Below are 15,719 nucleotides of genomic sequence, written 5' to 3' on the forward strand. Positions count from 1 at the left end.
CAGCCTCACTGCTTTGCTGCCCACAATGAATAGATGAGCTTGTGTTGGGGGAACGAGAAGGTAGTTCTGGGGACAGTTCAGGCACCACACATACACCCCCTCCTACCCTGAGTCTACTGAAGTCCCTCCTGATGGTCCCCACAGCTCAGAGCTGGCTTTTGAGATCTGTTGATTTTGTCAGATACTTGACTTTGGTCCCCAGAAATCCAGGCTGAAGACCTTGCTTCCCCAGAGGCCGAGCCTGGGCCCAGGTGCAGCAGCCAGCTGGGTCCCAGGCTCAAAGGATTTCAGGGGTTGGGGTGTCTAGATTATCAGCTGTAGGTGCCCAGACTGAGCTCAGGAGTGGCCGGGAAGTGAAGGGAGGTGCCTACTGCTGCCCAGGGACCGTTCTCACACTCCCTGGGTTGGAGCAGAGGAGGGCAAAGGAGGACTCCTTGATTCCAGTCCTGAGCAGCAGATAAGAGTGGGCTTGGGTGCAGGCCCCCCACTAGCTAAGGGAGTGGCTTTGAGTGGGCAGCATCCTCCTGAGCCTGTTTCCCCATCCAAGAGTGCAGAGCATCCTTGAAAACCTTCAGGCCGTCTGAGGGCTTTGCATCGGGCCCGGCAGGGAGCAAGTACTCCATAACTCGTTACTGTCCTCACTTTTTTATTTTTTAACTCCTTTTTTTTTTTTTTTTTTTTTTTTGAGACGAGGTCTTGCTGTGTTGCCCAGGCTGGTCTGAACTTCTGGACTCAAGGGATCCTCCTACTGTACCCTCACTTTTATTAATTATTTAACTTTCAAGTAACCACAGCCACATTTCATGGGTAAATGACCTCTCATGCCCGCGCACCTCCTGGCCCACTTCTCAGAGCTCCACTAGCTCTGGAGCTGTGTGACCTGAGATATATGATTTCTCCCCTCTGGGCCTCAGTTTTTCTGTCCATAAAATGGGTGTCATCACTCTTGCCTCAAAGGGATGCATGAGGCTTAAGTTAGTGTAAAAATCACCCTTCTAAGATTCAGTTTCCTAATTTGCAAAATAGGTTAATTATAGTGCTTGCTCATAGGGTTGGCTGGATCAGAAGAGGCACACTGGTGTTTGGAATACTGCTTGTTACATGGCAAGAGCTTCCTAAACTGTTGCTTTAAAAATGAGCCCAGCACAGAGCAGATGTTCTCAAAACGAAAGCTGAGTCCAAGCCATCTTCTGAGACTTTAATTTTTATTCACTAGGATACACTATATTCCATTATATAGAATATTTTCTCCATTATGTCATTATTTTCATATCCTGTACATATCTGTTCTAAATAAGGATTTTCTATGCTACTTGCTGCGCCCCTCCCCTGACTCAGGCAAAGGCAAGGCCCCACTGAGGTGGATGGCACAAGGCGTCCATCCTCTGGAGGAGCGCAGTATGTTTCTGGGAATGGGCTGGTTTGGTTTTGTATTCCTTTAATAAGTATAGTTGCGACTTATTATATGACCATTAAGTATGAAGGAAAAAAACATGACTTTCCCAATTAATGCAACTACTTACTTCTAAAGAATACATCTGTTTGCTCTAAATGCAATGATTCAGCTGTGGAATGTAAATTGTTAATGTTTAATGAAAAACCCCCTGTAGGAAAAACAGTCAAGGAAGTTTTTGAGAAATTAAATTAAATTCTAGAGAAGAATAATTAATGTTAAGAAGACAGAGGGCTGGGGATGTGGCTCAAGCGGTAGCGTGCTCGCCTCGCATGCGTGCGGCCCGGGTTCGATCCTCAGCATCACATACCAACAAAGATGTTGTGTCCACCGAGAACTAAAAAATAAATATTAAAAATTCTCTCTCTCCTCTCTCACTCTCTCTTAAAAAAAAAAAAAAAGAAGACAGATTAGTGCTTAGTACTGGGCAACTTGTTCTTGTTCCTGTGCACAATGGTTTGGTGCTCTTATTCTTGTTTGATTAAAATTAGTAGCCTCTCTTTTCAAGTTAACCACTTGCCATAATCGTGGCGCCGATTCTAGTCAGTAAGTCAAGAAAAAATAGTCAAGGTATAGGCCAATAGTCTGGGACATTTCTAACTATTATTAAAAGCTAACTAAGCAGAAACAGCTCAAAGCAAAACGTGAACCGAAAGTAAAAATGCTTGCTTATGCATAAGCCACGATACATTCTTCTTATCTAATTGTAGCTACGTAATATTTTGTTTCTTTGAATAATGATTCCTGTTTTGTAACCACAAAGTACTGTGAGCCTGCCAAAATGAAAAGTAAATATGATTAACTTCACAAGTAAAGATGGGGATTTAGCACCTTCACTTTTGTGTCTGTGTTGTTTCTCCACCCCCTTTCGCCGACTCCTCATCATCTCCTGAGACACCCTGTTGGAGCTGGACTCACACAGTTACTCTTTCTTTTTCTTTTCTTTTTTTTTTTTTTTTTGGTACTGGGTATTGAACCCAGGGGTGATTTTACCACTTAGCCACATCCCCATCCCTCTTTCATTTTGAGACAGGGTCTCTCCAAGTTGTTCAGGCTGGCCTTGAACTTGCCATCCTCCCACCTCAGCCTCCCAAGTCATTGGATTACAGGCATATTCCACAGGCTTGGCTCTCTATGCTACTTCTTCTATCCACATGGAAAAATGAAGAAAGAGTTAAGTAATTATTTAGGTCTCTCATCTCTCCTCCTTTTTTTCTTTTCTTTTTCAAACAGGTCTTGCTGTTTTGCTGTAACTCCTGAGTGCCAGCAGTCCTCCTACCTCAGCCTCTCAGTATCTGGGGCTGCAGGTGTGTACCATTATCCCTGGCAGATTTAGTTATTGCTTTTTGGTTTGTCTGAACTTGTTGAAGGAGAGATGGGTTTCATGCTATTGCATTATGATTATATAAGTTTTGTTGTAATATAGAGTGAAGTTTACATTCCCCTAGTATTTTGCAGTGGACAAAGAACCTTCATGTCCATTGTATTATTTAATCCTAATGTGCCTGAGTTCGGTGGTTTTGGTTTCAATTGTACAAATTTTAAAACTGAGGCCCAGAGAGAGCAAGACTTGTCTAAGGTACAAGGTGAGCTGGGGTAGTGCCAGCCTGGGGCTGCCATGTACCCGCAAACCACTGCGTCCTCCCAGAGTGGACTCAGAGCTCCTCCAGGGCCGGGCAATGTCTCCTGGAAGGCCTGTCTACCACGCCCCGACCTCGACCTCCAGACAGGGTGAATGAGGGTGTCTCCCCGTTCTGCCTGGCCCAGGTCTTTGCAATCAGTGGCCTTATGATCCAATATTTATTGAAAGTCCACTAGTACAGGGATTCCTCAACCTTCAGGTGCCCGGACTCCTGGTGGGAGATGTGACACTGCGGGTTGTTTTCCTTTGGATTTGTAGCTGGGCATTAAACCCTGGGGTTCATTCCGGGTGGATGTTTTTATACAGGTCCAGACAACAGCACTGCCTGGGCAGATCCAGGAAGCTGCTCAAGGAGAGGGCTCTGGGTGACACCTTGAATGAGAGAGGCGCCCGAGGAGGGGATGCAGCGCCCCCAGCAGAGAAATGAAGGTCACCGCTGGATCCCAGCACCCTAGGAGGGGATGTGTGCTGGGCCAGGGGCTCCAGCGAGGACAATCCAACATTTTCTTGCTACAACTACCCCTGGCCCTCCCCAAGTTGGCCGGGCCCAGGACCTCTGGAGCCACTCTGCCGTACCCAGGAAGTTGACAACGACTTCTGCTCTCGGGATCCGCTTTTGCGCGTTTCTACCACCAGCTCAACAAGTCCCGGGACGTGCTGTGGCGGGTGGGAGCGACCCTTCCGCCTGCGGGGGCGACACGTGCTTGCGCAAGGCCAAGTCCGGCCGCGCGGGCGCGGGGGAGGCGGCCGGCCCCGGTGCCCGCAGCGCCGCCCTCCTGGGCTCCCGGGCCTCCTCCGGGCGGGGCCGCCTCCCGTCGCCCCTTTATCTGCCGCCCTCCGCGGGCCCGCGCCGCCGGCTCCCAGCTCTGCCCGCCGCAGGTGAGGCTGGCCCGCGGGCGCGGCCGAGGGGCTCCGGGCTCTGCGCGGTGGGGCCGACGGGAGGGAGCGGGCGCGGTCGGGGTGCAGGGTGGGGGCGCTCGCTAAAGGAGCCCCCAAGGGAGGGGCGGGAAGGAGGCGCAGAGCCCGGACGCTCCTGCGGGAGGGTGGGAGGCAGCACGGGGAGCCCCTGGGCGGGGAGGGGAGGACGCGCCCGCACGTGACATGTCTCCGAATCCGGGAGCACGCGGGAGGCCTGGGCTGGGAGCTCTTGGGGGGAGAGTGAGGGAGGGACAGCAGAAGGACCGTGAAGCGGTGGCAGGGTCCCGGGAGTGGGCGGGGCTGGCCTGGGAATGAGGAGGACCTGGAAGACCTTAGGCGGGGAGCCGGCCCCACCCTGCAGGGCCTCCCACCGCCCGCCCCCCTCCTGGAGGAGGAATCGACGTGATAATGGGGCAGAAAGGTGTGTGGGTGGTCCCTGTGGGGAACCAGAACTGGGGGGGGGTAGCAGTGCTGGGGCCCAGGAGATGCTCTTGCTCCCAAGGCCCCTGCCCTCCCAGGGATCCGGAGGGCAAGATTTCCCCAAGGTGAAGGAACACGCTCCACCCGCCTCCTCGCAGCAATGACCTCCCACCTGCAGGCTTGAGGAACCCAGAGATTTCCCTGGGGGAGTTCCCCGAGGCCTGTGCAGCTGTTTCAAGCCAAGGCCTGGGAGTTTGATGGATTCTCAGAGCCTGACTGCACTTGCTGGACAGGTAGGACCTCAAGTTGGAGCTCCTATCTGAGTAGGGACCCGGTCTCCCACAGTGGGGCTGGGCTTATATGCCCCTGGGCTCCCTTGGTGAGAGGCTGCTCTTCTGTGGTCCCACTCCTGCTCCCAGAGGGCTCTTGCCGGTCAGCAGTGCAATTCAGGTGCCATTCCTAGGCTCCGTGCTGGCTGGCTGTGGCCAACCTTTCTGGGCTGCCGCCCTGCCCCGGGGTCCCCTCTTCAGAGCAGTGGTGAATATGAATGAATTCCACGAAAGAATTTCTTCAAGAATTACTTATTTCAAGCCAGACGCTATGGCACAGGCATGTAATCCCAGCAAATTGGGAGACTGAGGGAGGAAGATTGCAAGTTCGAAGTCTGCCTGAGCAACTCAGCAACTCAGTGAGACCCTGTCTCAAAATAAAATTTAAAAGGGGCCCGGGACGGAGTGCCCCTGGGCTCAATCCCCAGTACCAGCCCCCCACCCTAATTTGCTTATTTCATTCTGATCATGTTTCTGAGTACAGAGGGAGGCTCAAATCAAAGTATGTTACAAACAAAAGCGGTTTTTGTGCAGGCTTGGAAGCCTTGGCGGGGCTTTTTCTTTAAGCACATTGGACTGAGTTGGGGAATTGGTTTGCAGTGAGGGAGGTGACCCAGTTGCTGAGAAATTTGGAGCACACCGAGAGAGGGGAACATCCAATCTGTGTCCCTCTACTAGGCACCAGGGAGCTGACTATGGTGGAGGAAGGACAAGAGTCCTGGCTTTGAAATATAGGTGCTTGGGCTGGGGATGTGGCTCAAGCTGTAGCGTGCTCGCCTGGCATGCGTGCAGCCCGGGTTCGATCCTCAGCACCACATAACAACAAAGATGTTGTGTCCGCCCAAAACTAAAAAATAAATATTAAAAGTTCTCTCTCTCTCTCTCTCTCTCTCTCTCTCCCCCTCTCACTTTAAAAAAAAAAAAAGAAAGAAAGAAATATAGGTGCTTAACCATCCTGCCTCCTTGACGGTGATGACAGGTTAGCCTCAGGCTCAGAGTTGTGAGAGAGAGGAGGTGTGTGTGGAAGGTCTTGCTAAACCGCAAAGCACTTATAACTTTATTAATGTTAGACCAAATACTAATAGTTCAGGCTCTGTCATAATGTGCCCTCCTCTTTAGGATCCCTGCAGAGGGTTTGCCTCTGAGGGACCCAGTATTAACACTGGCCTGTCCTTCTTATTGTTCTGTTTGTTTATTTATTTACTGGGGAATTAAGCCCAGGGTTGCTTAACCATTGAGCTACATCCCTAGTCCTTTTTATTTTTCATTTTGAGACTGGGTCTCATTAAGTTGCTTAGGGCCTTGCTAAGTTGCTGGCCTTGAACTTGAAATCCTCCTGTCTCAGCATCCCCAATGCTGGGATTACAGGTGTGTGCCACTGTGCCAGCTATTTATCTTTTTTTTTGAGATGGGATTTTGTTGTCTGTGTTGCTCAGGCTGATCTCAAACTCCCAGACTCAAGCAATCATCCCATTTCAGCCTTCCAATAAGTGCCTGGCCTTATTATTATTATTATTATTTAAAAATTTACTTTTTAAATGTTGCCTAAAACAAAAAATTGTGCATATTAGCTGAGTGTTATGAAAAATGTTGATAAATGATTACATGTGTAATGTGTAAAAGCCATAGCCTTAATCCCCCAAAACCAAAGGCCAAATGTTCTTTCTGATATGCAGATGTAACACCCAGTGGTGTGAAAAATTAGAAGTCCACTGGATTAGACAAAGGAGAAAGAAGGGAAGGGAGGGAAGATGAGAATAGGAAAGACGGTGGAATGAATCAGACATAACTTTCCTGTGTTCATTTATTGAATATACGACTAGTGTAACCCCACATCATCATGTACAACCACAAGAATGGGAAGTTACACTCCATGTATGTATATGTCAGAATACATCCTGCTGTCATGTATCACTAAAAAGAACAAATAAAAAAACTAAAAATTTTCAACATGAAAAAAAAATGGCCTTATTATTTTTATCTAATGAGGTTAGACTTTGCCTTCCATGGCAAGATAAAGTTGTCTTTAATAAAAAATGCTGAATAATCAGGGCTCAAAAGCAACAATGAATATTTTGCATGCCAGGAAGGAGGCAAAGAAGTAGAATTATAACCAAATCATACTGATAAGAGATGTTATTTATAAAGTAGGCTTTCACAAGGGCCCAAGGGTTAGCTGATTGTAACTAAGGAAAGAAGCTCAGAAGGAAAGTCACCAGTAAGTTCCAGGCCTGAAATCCCATCTGCACATAAAACCTGAGGATCCTGGTTTCTCCTGAAACTGTCAGAGGTGAGTGGTGGTCGCCCACCCTTGGGGCAGTGGCCCTCTCCAGCTCTCTGGGTCGCCAGCTGAACAGTATCCTGGTAGCAGCAGGGCGGAGGCTGGCATGTAATGAGCATTGAGTGAAATCTGGGAATGGGACTAACTCTGAGCTCTCCTTCTCCAAAGCCTGATTTCTTTTTCTTTGTTTGTTGTTTTTGTACAGGAGATTTATTTATTTACTTATGTATTTATTTATACTAGGGATTTAATCCAGGGGCACCTTAACTACATCCCCAGCTGAACTACATCCCCAGCCCCCCAACTTTAAAAATATTTTTAAAATTTTGAGACAGGGTCTAAGTTGCTGAGGCTGGCTTTGAACTTGAGATCCTCCTGCCTCAGCCTCCCCAGTCCTGGGATTACAGGCATGTGCTAGTGCACTGGGCCCTAAAGCTGGTTTTCTGTAGCACCCCCACAGCCTGTCCTTCCGTTTTGCTCCAGGGCTCTTATGTGAAACTTTGACCTTGGGATGGAGTCCTGGAAGAAATATCTGGGGCAAGTCTTGGCTGAGGAGGGAGGTGAGGAGGGTACCTTGAGCTTAGGAAAGGGCAATGTGAATTGTCTCTCAGACTGACAGAGGATTCCCACTGGGACTCTGGGGATGAGCCCTGAGGTGTATCCAGCCTGGAAGCCTTCCAGATATTCTGCAAGACCTGGCCAGGCCAGGACACGTGCCTCTAGAATTGTCTCCTCAAGCACTTTACCTTGAGTGTCCTGCCCTGGGCTAGGACTGTTGGAACTGCTGAAATTGAGGCCCTTTGCCCTGTGGATGTCACTTCCAAGCCACCTGGAGTGGGCCTGGCAGTGAATGCCAGTTTTTAGGGCTCTGTGGATCCAGTGGGTTACTCTGAATGGTCTTTGCTGAGAACAATTTAATGAGAAAGAAGGTCACTATCTTCACAAGTCTGAACTCCAACCAAATTTTCCTGATCCCTAAATATACCTTCAAGGATAAGGGAGTTGCTTAAGGAGACACAGGGAACTCTCTGACCCCAGATTAGTGGTACAAGCTATTGAAGGCTTAAAGAGGACTGACTTTTTTTTTTTTTTCTTAAGAGAACCTAGAACACATTTCTTAAGTGGGGGATATTTCAAATACTATTACTCTTATTCATAATAATAATATAGCAGTCATATGCTATATTATGCTAAAACTTAGCATATGCTAAAATTTAGTTCTAGTAAATTTAATCTTTGCAGCAATCTATGAAGTAGATAATACTTAAATTTTTTTTTAAATTTTAATTTGTTACATATGACAGCAGAATGCATTACAATTCATATTATACATAAAGAGCACAATTTTTCATATCTCTGGTTGTACATAAAGTAGAGTCACACCATTTGTGTCTTCATACATGTACTTAGGCTAATGATGTCCATCTCATTTCAACATTTTTCTTACCTCCCTTCACCTCCCTCCCCTTTGCCCTATCTAGAGTTCGTCTAATCCTCCCATGCCCCCCGCCCCCGCCCCCACCACATTATGAATCTGCATCCTTAAATCAGAGAAACATTCGGCGTTTGGTTTTTTGGATTGGCTAACTTCTCTCCAACTCCATCCACTTACCTGCAAATGCCATGATTTTATTCTCTTTTAATGCTGAGTAATATTCCATTGTGTATTCGTACCATATTTTCTGTATCCATTCATCTACTGAAGGGCATCTAGGTTGGTTCCACAATTTAGCTATTGTGAATTGTGCTGCTATAAACATTGATGTGGCTGTGTCCCAGTAGTATGCTGTTTTTAAATCCTTTGGGTACAGATCAAGGCATGGGATAGCTGGGTCAAATGGTGGTTCCATTCCAAGTTTTCCAAAGAATCTCCATACTGCTTTCCATATTGGATGCACCAATTTGTAGTCCCACTGGCATTGTATGAGGGCCCTTTTCCCCATATCCTCGTCAACACTTATTGTTTGTATTCTTAATAGCTGCCATTCTGAATGGAGTGAGATGAAATCTTAGAGTAGTTTTGATTTGCATTTCTCTAATTTCTAGAGATGTTGAAGAGGTAGATAATATTGTCATTCCCATGAGAGAGTTAAGGTTCAGGGAAGGTGAGTCACTTGTCTAAGGTCACACAGCTAGAATGCCATAGAATCAGGTGCTAAACCTGGTTGTCCAAATCAGAAGTCTATCTCCTTCCCAAACCTTTAGAATGTTTGCTTTCTCCTTTATTTCTGGTATCCTTCATTTTGATTCCCTCTGAGCAGAGGACAGGAACCAGCCAAGTTTGCCTGGAATCCATCAACCAGGTCCTAGACACCTGGCTCCAACCCAGCTTTGCCCTTCCCTTACTGTGTGGCCTTGGGTTAAGTCACAACTTTTCAGCCCTCGGCTTTTCTGCATCTCACACAGAGGTTAATGGTGAGCTGCCTCCTGCAGCTGACGCCAGGCTAGGTGGTCCCACGCTGCAGCTTGGATTTCACCAGTGTGGGAGCTGTGAAAGGAGGGGAGAGGTGGGGAAGTTGTCCTTAGCCCCACCCTCTGGTGACATCACATAAGACACCTTCAGTCCCTGGAAGCCCCGCCCCAGTGCCCCTTACCTGTGGAAGTGCCCCCTAGTGCTTGGCATCTGGCAACTTTTCCCAGTCCCACAGCCGACGTCATCAGCCACCAGGTTTGAGAGAAACATCTCAGGTACCCAATGCAATTGGAGGGCCTGGCAGGGCATGAGGGGGTGTGCAGGGCTGGGCTGGAGGGCCTGTTCCAGGCAGGGCCTGGCTGCTGAGGGCAGACTGCGCACACGATGCCCTGCTGGTCCCTCCAGACACCTGCTCCCTTCCTCTGGCTCAGGCTTGGCTCCTTCCTCTGCTCCCCCTCTTCCCCCGGATTCAGGGGATGGGAATTAATTCTGAAAACAGATCTGTTGAGATGGGGCAGGGCCTCTGGCTGAGGCCTAAAGAAAATAGGGCAGCAGGAACTTTGTCACCCTAACATGGTGCCTCTGGGTTCTGTCTTTAGGGCATACCACATCTGGGGACATGGGGTTTGTGAGCAAGCGAAATGGGCTTATTAATACCCATCTCACAGGGAGAATTAATTGCAGCAGGGCTGTAGAGGTGAGCATATAGTGAACACGTGACATTTGCGCTGATTTATAATGCAATTACTGGGAAAGGAGTCCTTGGTACATAAGCTGAGAACATGTAGGTTCAACAAGCTAAGTAGACAGATATCTTTGCTGTGGGACTTCTCAGAGCCTTTAATGTGCTGTTATGCCTGGGGAAGTTCCAAGAATGGGATATGGAATTTAGGACTGGACATAGCAGATTATAAGGACCCAGTAACTAGGGCAGTGTCATTCCCTGGTCCTTTCCCCATGGCAGAGTGGAAACCTTGCTGGGATGGTAACTCTGGGAAGGCCCTCCTGTCTCCAGGCTCTGGTTTCCTCGTGTGATGCAAGGAAGCTGCATGAGATGCCTCTGGAGGCCTTTTCTGGCCCCTGAGCTCCTGAGTTAGGAAGCCATGATTGTGGACAAGGGTGCAAGGTGAGGTCAAATGGTTGCAGCTAAAGCCCAGTCTCTTAGGGGAGGAAAAGGTCCTGCACTGGACTCCCAGTTCGCAGGGATGTTCTCATACTCTGGGTGGAAGTGGACCCACGCATTAGCCATCAGCACAACGTGCCCTGTGCCAGGCTCTCTGGGATAGTGCGATAGCTGGCACTGCGGTAGGTAGCTGCCTTAGCTGGCACAACACCAAGAAGACATAGCTTCGATAGCTGGCGCTGTGCGGTGGTGAAGGACTTATTAACTTCTGCCTCCTGCTGGTCTAGGAAAAGCCAGGTGCCAGGGCCAACTCCAGAATCCAGTATGTGTGGGGGAGAGCTTAGGGTTGGGGTCAGGCTGCAGTGGAAGTGAGGGCAGGGCTGGTACACTGCCTCTGGGTAGCTAGCGCCCTGCGTTACCTTGGACTGTGTGAATTACTGGTGGCCTTGGAAGTGATTACCTTGCTGCTAGGGACAGGGAACAAAATGCTTTACCCTGCAGGCACAGTGGCTGGTGCAAAGGTGGTTGCAGTTGAAGTCTGATGAACAATGAGTCCAAAAGAGTCCAAAAAGCTTGTTGGAGGGGATGCAGTTGGTGGCAGGGCATGGTGGGGAATAATTGGGCAGGATTTTTTTTTTTTTTTAATTTTTAATATTTATTTTTAGTTCTCGACGGACACATCTTTGTTTGTATGTGGTGCTGAGAATCGAACCCGGGCCGCACGCATGCCAGGAGATCGCGCTACCGCTTGAGCCACATCCCCAGCCCCCCTTTTTTTTTTTTTTTTTAAATTTTTAATATTTATTTTTAGTTCTCGACGGACACAAGGATTTTCAATAAATAGTTAATAAATGTTGACAAACCTGAATTGAGCAAGGGATACCAGGCAAAACAGTACAGTTGTGAAGTGACTAATGGCACTTGCCACCTCATCTTGCAAAGGCCAGGTTGGCATGGTGGTTAAGGGTCCAGACTGACTTTGACATGTGCCTCTGCACTTCCTGGCTGACTGGGTGGGCAAGGTACTTCATACCTGTGCCTGGATTTCCTGTTCTGGAACATGGGAATAAAGACAGCGTCTCCCCCACAGGGTCAATCATTACTGAATGCTGTCTGGCTCCTGGCTGGTGCTGTGTAAGCATTTGCTTTTGCTATTTTCCTTTCTGTAGCCTCTCCCAGGTCATGGGATTCCCAAGAGCAGGGGTTGGATCCTTTTCCACTGTGCCCTGTCCAGGGTCCATCACCCATCTGAGGCACAGCAGGCTCAGGATCTGATAGGCGAATGAATGAATCGATTGTGTCACCTCTTGTGGGTCAGAGGGAAAGCAGGGAGGGCATTAAGGAGGCCCCAGAGGGGTAACTTGTACTGGCCTTAGAGGATTTCAACTCAGGGAAAGGTAGTCAGTGTGACATTGGGGTTAGGTGGGAAGTGAGGGTTGGAGCAGTTCATAGGGCCTGGAGTGCCAGGATGAAGGGTTAGTTTGATTTATTTGGAATCAGAAATGTGCACAGTGGGAAAACTGGCAGAGGAGCAACTGGAGAGTGGAGGTGGGGCTGAGGGGAAGGGCTGTTTTTATAGGATTGGTTGTTCGCTGGGGACTTTCAGGATAAAAAGTAGCTTTTGGAGTTGGACCTTGAAGGGCATGAAGTGTTATCAGAATGCTACCATGTTGTCCTTTTATTCAGCAAATACTGAGTATCAATCTCTTGCGAAATGCCAGGGGTGCCCAAAATAATCAAACAAACTGTCTGCCTTCATTGAGCGCTGGGCAACAATTTCAGTGTCTGTGAGAAGTGTCGTAACAGCCGCAGGATAGTCTGAAGGACAGAATAAATAGGTTTTGAGGGATGAATAGGAGTTTGCCAAGTAGGCTAGATGGGAAAATGTCTCGGGAATGGCCTGTGCAAAGCTGTAGGCCTGTGAAGCAGCAGCCCTAGGAGAGGCTGTGCCTGGGACTGAAGTGCGCTGTGGTTGAGCAGCAAGGCTGAGAAGGAAGAAGGCACCGGTCAGATAGGGAAATGGAAGATTAGCGGGAGCCCCTGGCAACTCTGAAGGGCTTTAGAGGCAACAGGTCTGTTAACGGGTCACTGTCCCACCAGGTGAACACTGATGGGGGCACAAACTTGGGCTGAGAGCGCCTGCCCCTTCTGGAGTGTTCTGCGTGGTGGGTCTGGACTGGAGGAGGGCAGACACCTGGGCTGCTGTGGGGCTGACATTGACCGTGTGTGCGTCAGAGGCTGTTTCAGGCTCTGGGGGAACAAAGCAGTTCTCTGGCATCTGGAGGTCGGATCTGACTCTCCTCAGGATGGCTCCCTCCTCAAACCCAGCACAGGAACAGGGCTGTGGGAAGAGGGAGGAGAACCTGGGCGTCAGAGTGGGGCTGCTGCTGGCGGGGCGAGCTGCACACCAGGCCCTTGACTCTGCTCTGGCCTCTCTCGCAGCTCCCTGTCCAGGCCCCCAGCCATGGCCATGGCGGTAGCCCAGAAGTTCAGCCACCTCCTGTCCAGCCTGTGGCACATCGGCCAGGAGCCTCTGCAGCCGGAGCCGGTCTTCACGGTAGACCGAGCGGAGGTGCCGCCCCTCTTCTGGAAGCCCTACATCTACGCTGGCTACCGGCCCCTGCACCAGACCTGGCGCTTTTACTTCCGCACGCTGTTCCAGCAGCACAATGAGGCCGTGAACGTGTGGACCCACCTGCTGGCGGCCCTGGCGCTGCTCCTGCGGCTGGCCATCTTTGTGGGGACCGTGGACTTGCTGGGAGACCCGCACGCCCTGCCACTCTTCATCATCGTCCTGGCCTCCTTCACCTACCTGTCCTTCAGCGCCCTGGCCCACCTCCTGCAGGCCAAGTCTGAGTTCTGGCATTACAGCTTCTTCTTCTTGGACTATGTGGGTGTGGCCGTGTACCAGTTTGGCAGTGCCCTGGCGCACTTCTACTATGCCATTGAGCCCGCCTGGCATGCCAAGGTGCAGGCCATCTTCCTGCCTGTGGCTGCCTTTCTGGCCTGGCTCTCCTGCATGGGCTCCTGCTACAACAAGTACATCCAGAAGCCAGGCCTGCTGGGCCGCACTTGCCAGGAGGTGCCCTCGGCCCTGGCCTATGCGTTGGACATCAGCCCGGTGGTGCACCGAATCTTGGTGTCCCCTCACTCTGACACAGACGACCCAGCTCTTCTCTACCACAAGTGCCAGGTGGTGTTTTTTCTGCTGGCTGCCTCTTTCTTTTCTACCTTCGTGCCCGAGCGCTGGTTCCCAGGCAGCTGCCATGTCTTTGGGCAGGGCCACCAGGTTTTCCATGTCTTCTTGGTGTTGTGCACCCTGGCTCAGCTGGAGGCAGTGACGCTGGACTACGAGGCCCGTCGACCCATCTATGAGCCTCTACACACACGCTGTCCCCACAACTTCTCCGCCCTCTTCTTGCTCACTGTGGGCAGCAGTGTCCTCACTGCGTTTCTTCTCAGCCAGCTGGTACGGCGAAAACTCAACGAGAAGACCAAGTGAAGGGAGGGGCAGCCGGTAGGGAGGGGTATGGTGGGGGACAGGGGTTTGGGCTTGGCCCCAGATAGGAACAAGGCCTGGTAAAGTTGTTTGTGTCTGGCCCGCGGTGACTCCCTGCACACACCCCACTGTCAAGGATGGCACTGGCCAACCTTTAGACTTGGGGATTGGCCAGTTGCTGCTGGGTCAATTCTGGATCTGCCCAGTTCCCTGCCTGGGACAGGGCAAAAGATGAAGGTGTGGGCCACCCTGGCTTTCTCTCCACTGCCTCCCACTAGGGGTGAAGGTGGGACTCTGCTGGGGTTGAGACCCTGGATTGGGGCTTGTGGATTGTCTGGGTGGATGGTAAAACTTAGACCAGAGTTACATTTGAGTTGAGAGGCAGGGGAGGCTTCAGTAACCCACCTCTACCCACTTTTTATCAGTAGAGAGGAAAGGGACGGGCTCAAACATGTGCAGGACCTTACTGTCCCTTGAGCCCTAGCCTGGATCAGAGCTCCGGGGAGCCCCAAAAGGTAGAAGACTGTGCCAGGCTCAAGGAGATCCAAGTCACTGCCCCAGACAATGAGCCCCAAGCCTCCTAGCTCTGGCCTGTGTCCCACACAGCAGTTCCCAGATCTCTTATGATTCAGTAATCTATCCAGTGTGTCCTTGGCCTCTTCTCGGAGGCAGGCCACCCACCAAGCCCTGTGGTCAATGCAGGATCACAGAGGATTTAATACCAGAATGAACTGTCAAGGAAGAAGGGAGAAGAGAATAAGTGTTCCCCAGGGTACCCAGGGTCTTGGCTGGGAAGAGCGAATAGGAGTTAGCAGACAGAATAGGGCATTCCAGGCAGAGGGGGAAACCTGAGCAAAGGTCCAGATCTACAGGAGGAGCTCAGTGGGTCTGGAGCCAGGGCTGCTTTGGACTTTTGCTATGTCCTGGATATAAATAAAGTGACTGTGATAACAGCTGCAGCTTTGCTTTTTGTTTCCTATTCTAGGGAGGGAGCTCTGCTCATGATATTTGGGGAGGTTTTCCCTGGTTAAAGTTGGAGCCCCTGAGGGTAGAGGGGAGGAATTCCTGTTTTATCTTTGCCCCGCAGGTTGGGGTCTTATTTTACACAGAGTGGTATATGTAATAGACAGACACACACATGTACATACATATGACTTAATTTGGCAAGGGAGTAGGGAGAGTTTCATTATTAAGTTTGAGGATTACTTAAAAGAATGTGTATAAAATATATATAGTCCCACTTATATATGACCAAGTTTTTAATTTTTGTTTTTTTCCTTCAATCAAGGATTATACGTTAACTTTCATAATACTGCTTTTCTCATAGTACATGAGCAATATGTATATAATCAAGAAAAATTAGAAGAAAACCCCCAAATGAATAAGAAATATACCACTGCTAAAATATTATGGGGGACTATATGTATACGTAAATGTAATATATTGATGAATATTTTGATATATTAAAATATATAATGTTGGGCTGGGGATGTGGCTCAAGCCGTAGAGTGCTCGGCTGGCATGCGTAGGGCCTGGGGTTCCATCCTCAGCACCACATACAAACAAAGATGTTGTGTCTGCCGAAAACTAAAAATAAATATTAAAAATTCTCTCTCTTTAAAAAAAATCTATTTAAAAAAA

The 15,719-nt window shown here is 49.5% G+C and overlaps 1 protein-coding gene across 1 annotated transcript; it reads left to right on the plus strand.

Moving 5' to 3' along the window:
- Window positions 1–3,633: 3,633 nt before the first annotated feature.
- On the plus strand, window positions 3,634–15,031 carry PAQR7 (progestin and adipoQ receptor family member 7). Its single transcript, XM_081308566.1, has 2 exons — window positions 3,634–3,974; window positions 13,022–15,031. The coding sequence occupies exon 2, from the start codon at window positions 13,044–13,046 to the stop codon at window positions 14,079–14,081; it is 1,038 nt and encodes a 345-aa protein (XP_081164692.1). The 5' UTR covers window positions 3,634–3,974; window positions 13,022–13,043; the 3' UTR covers window positions 14,082–15,031.
- The last annotated feature ends 688 nt before the right edge of the window (window positions 15,032–15,719 follow it).

Source organism: Spermophilus citellus (genome assembly GCF_964194105.1).
Source record: "Spermophilus citellus genome assembly, chromosome: 9".
NCBI lineage: Eukaryota > Metazoa > Chordata > Mammalia > Rodentia > Sciuridae > Spermophilus > Spermophilus citellus.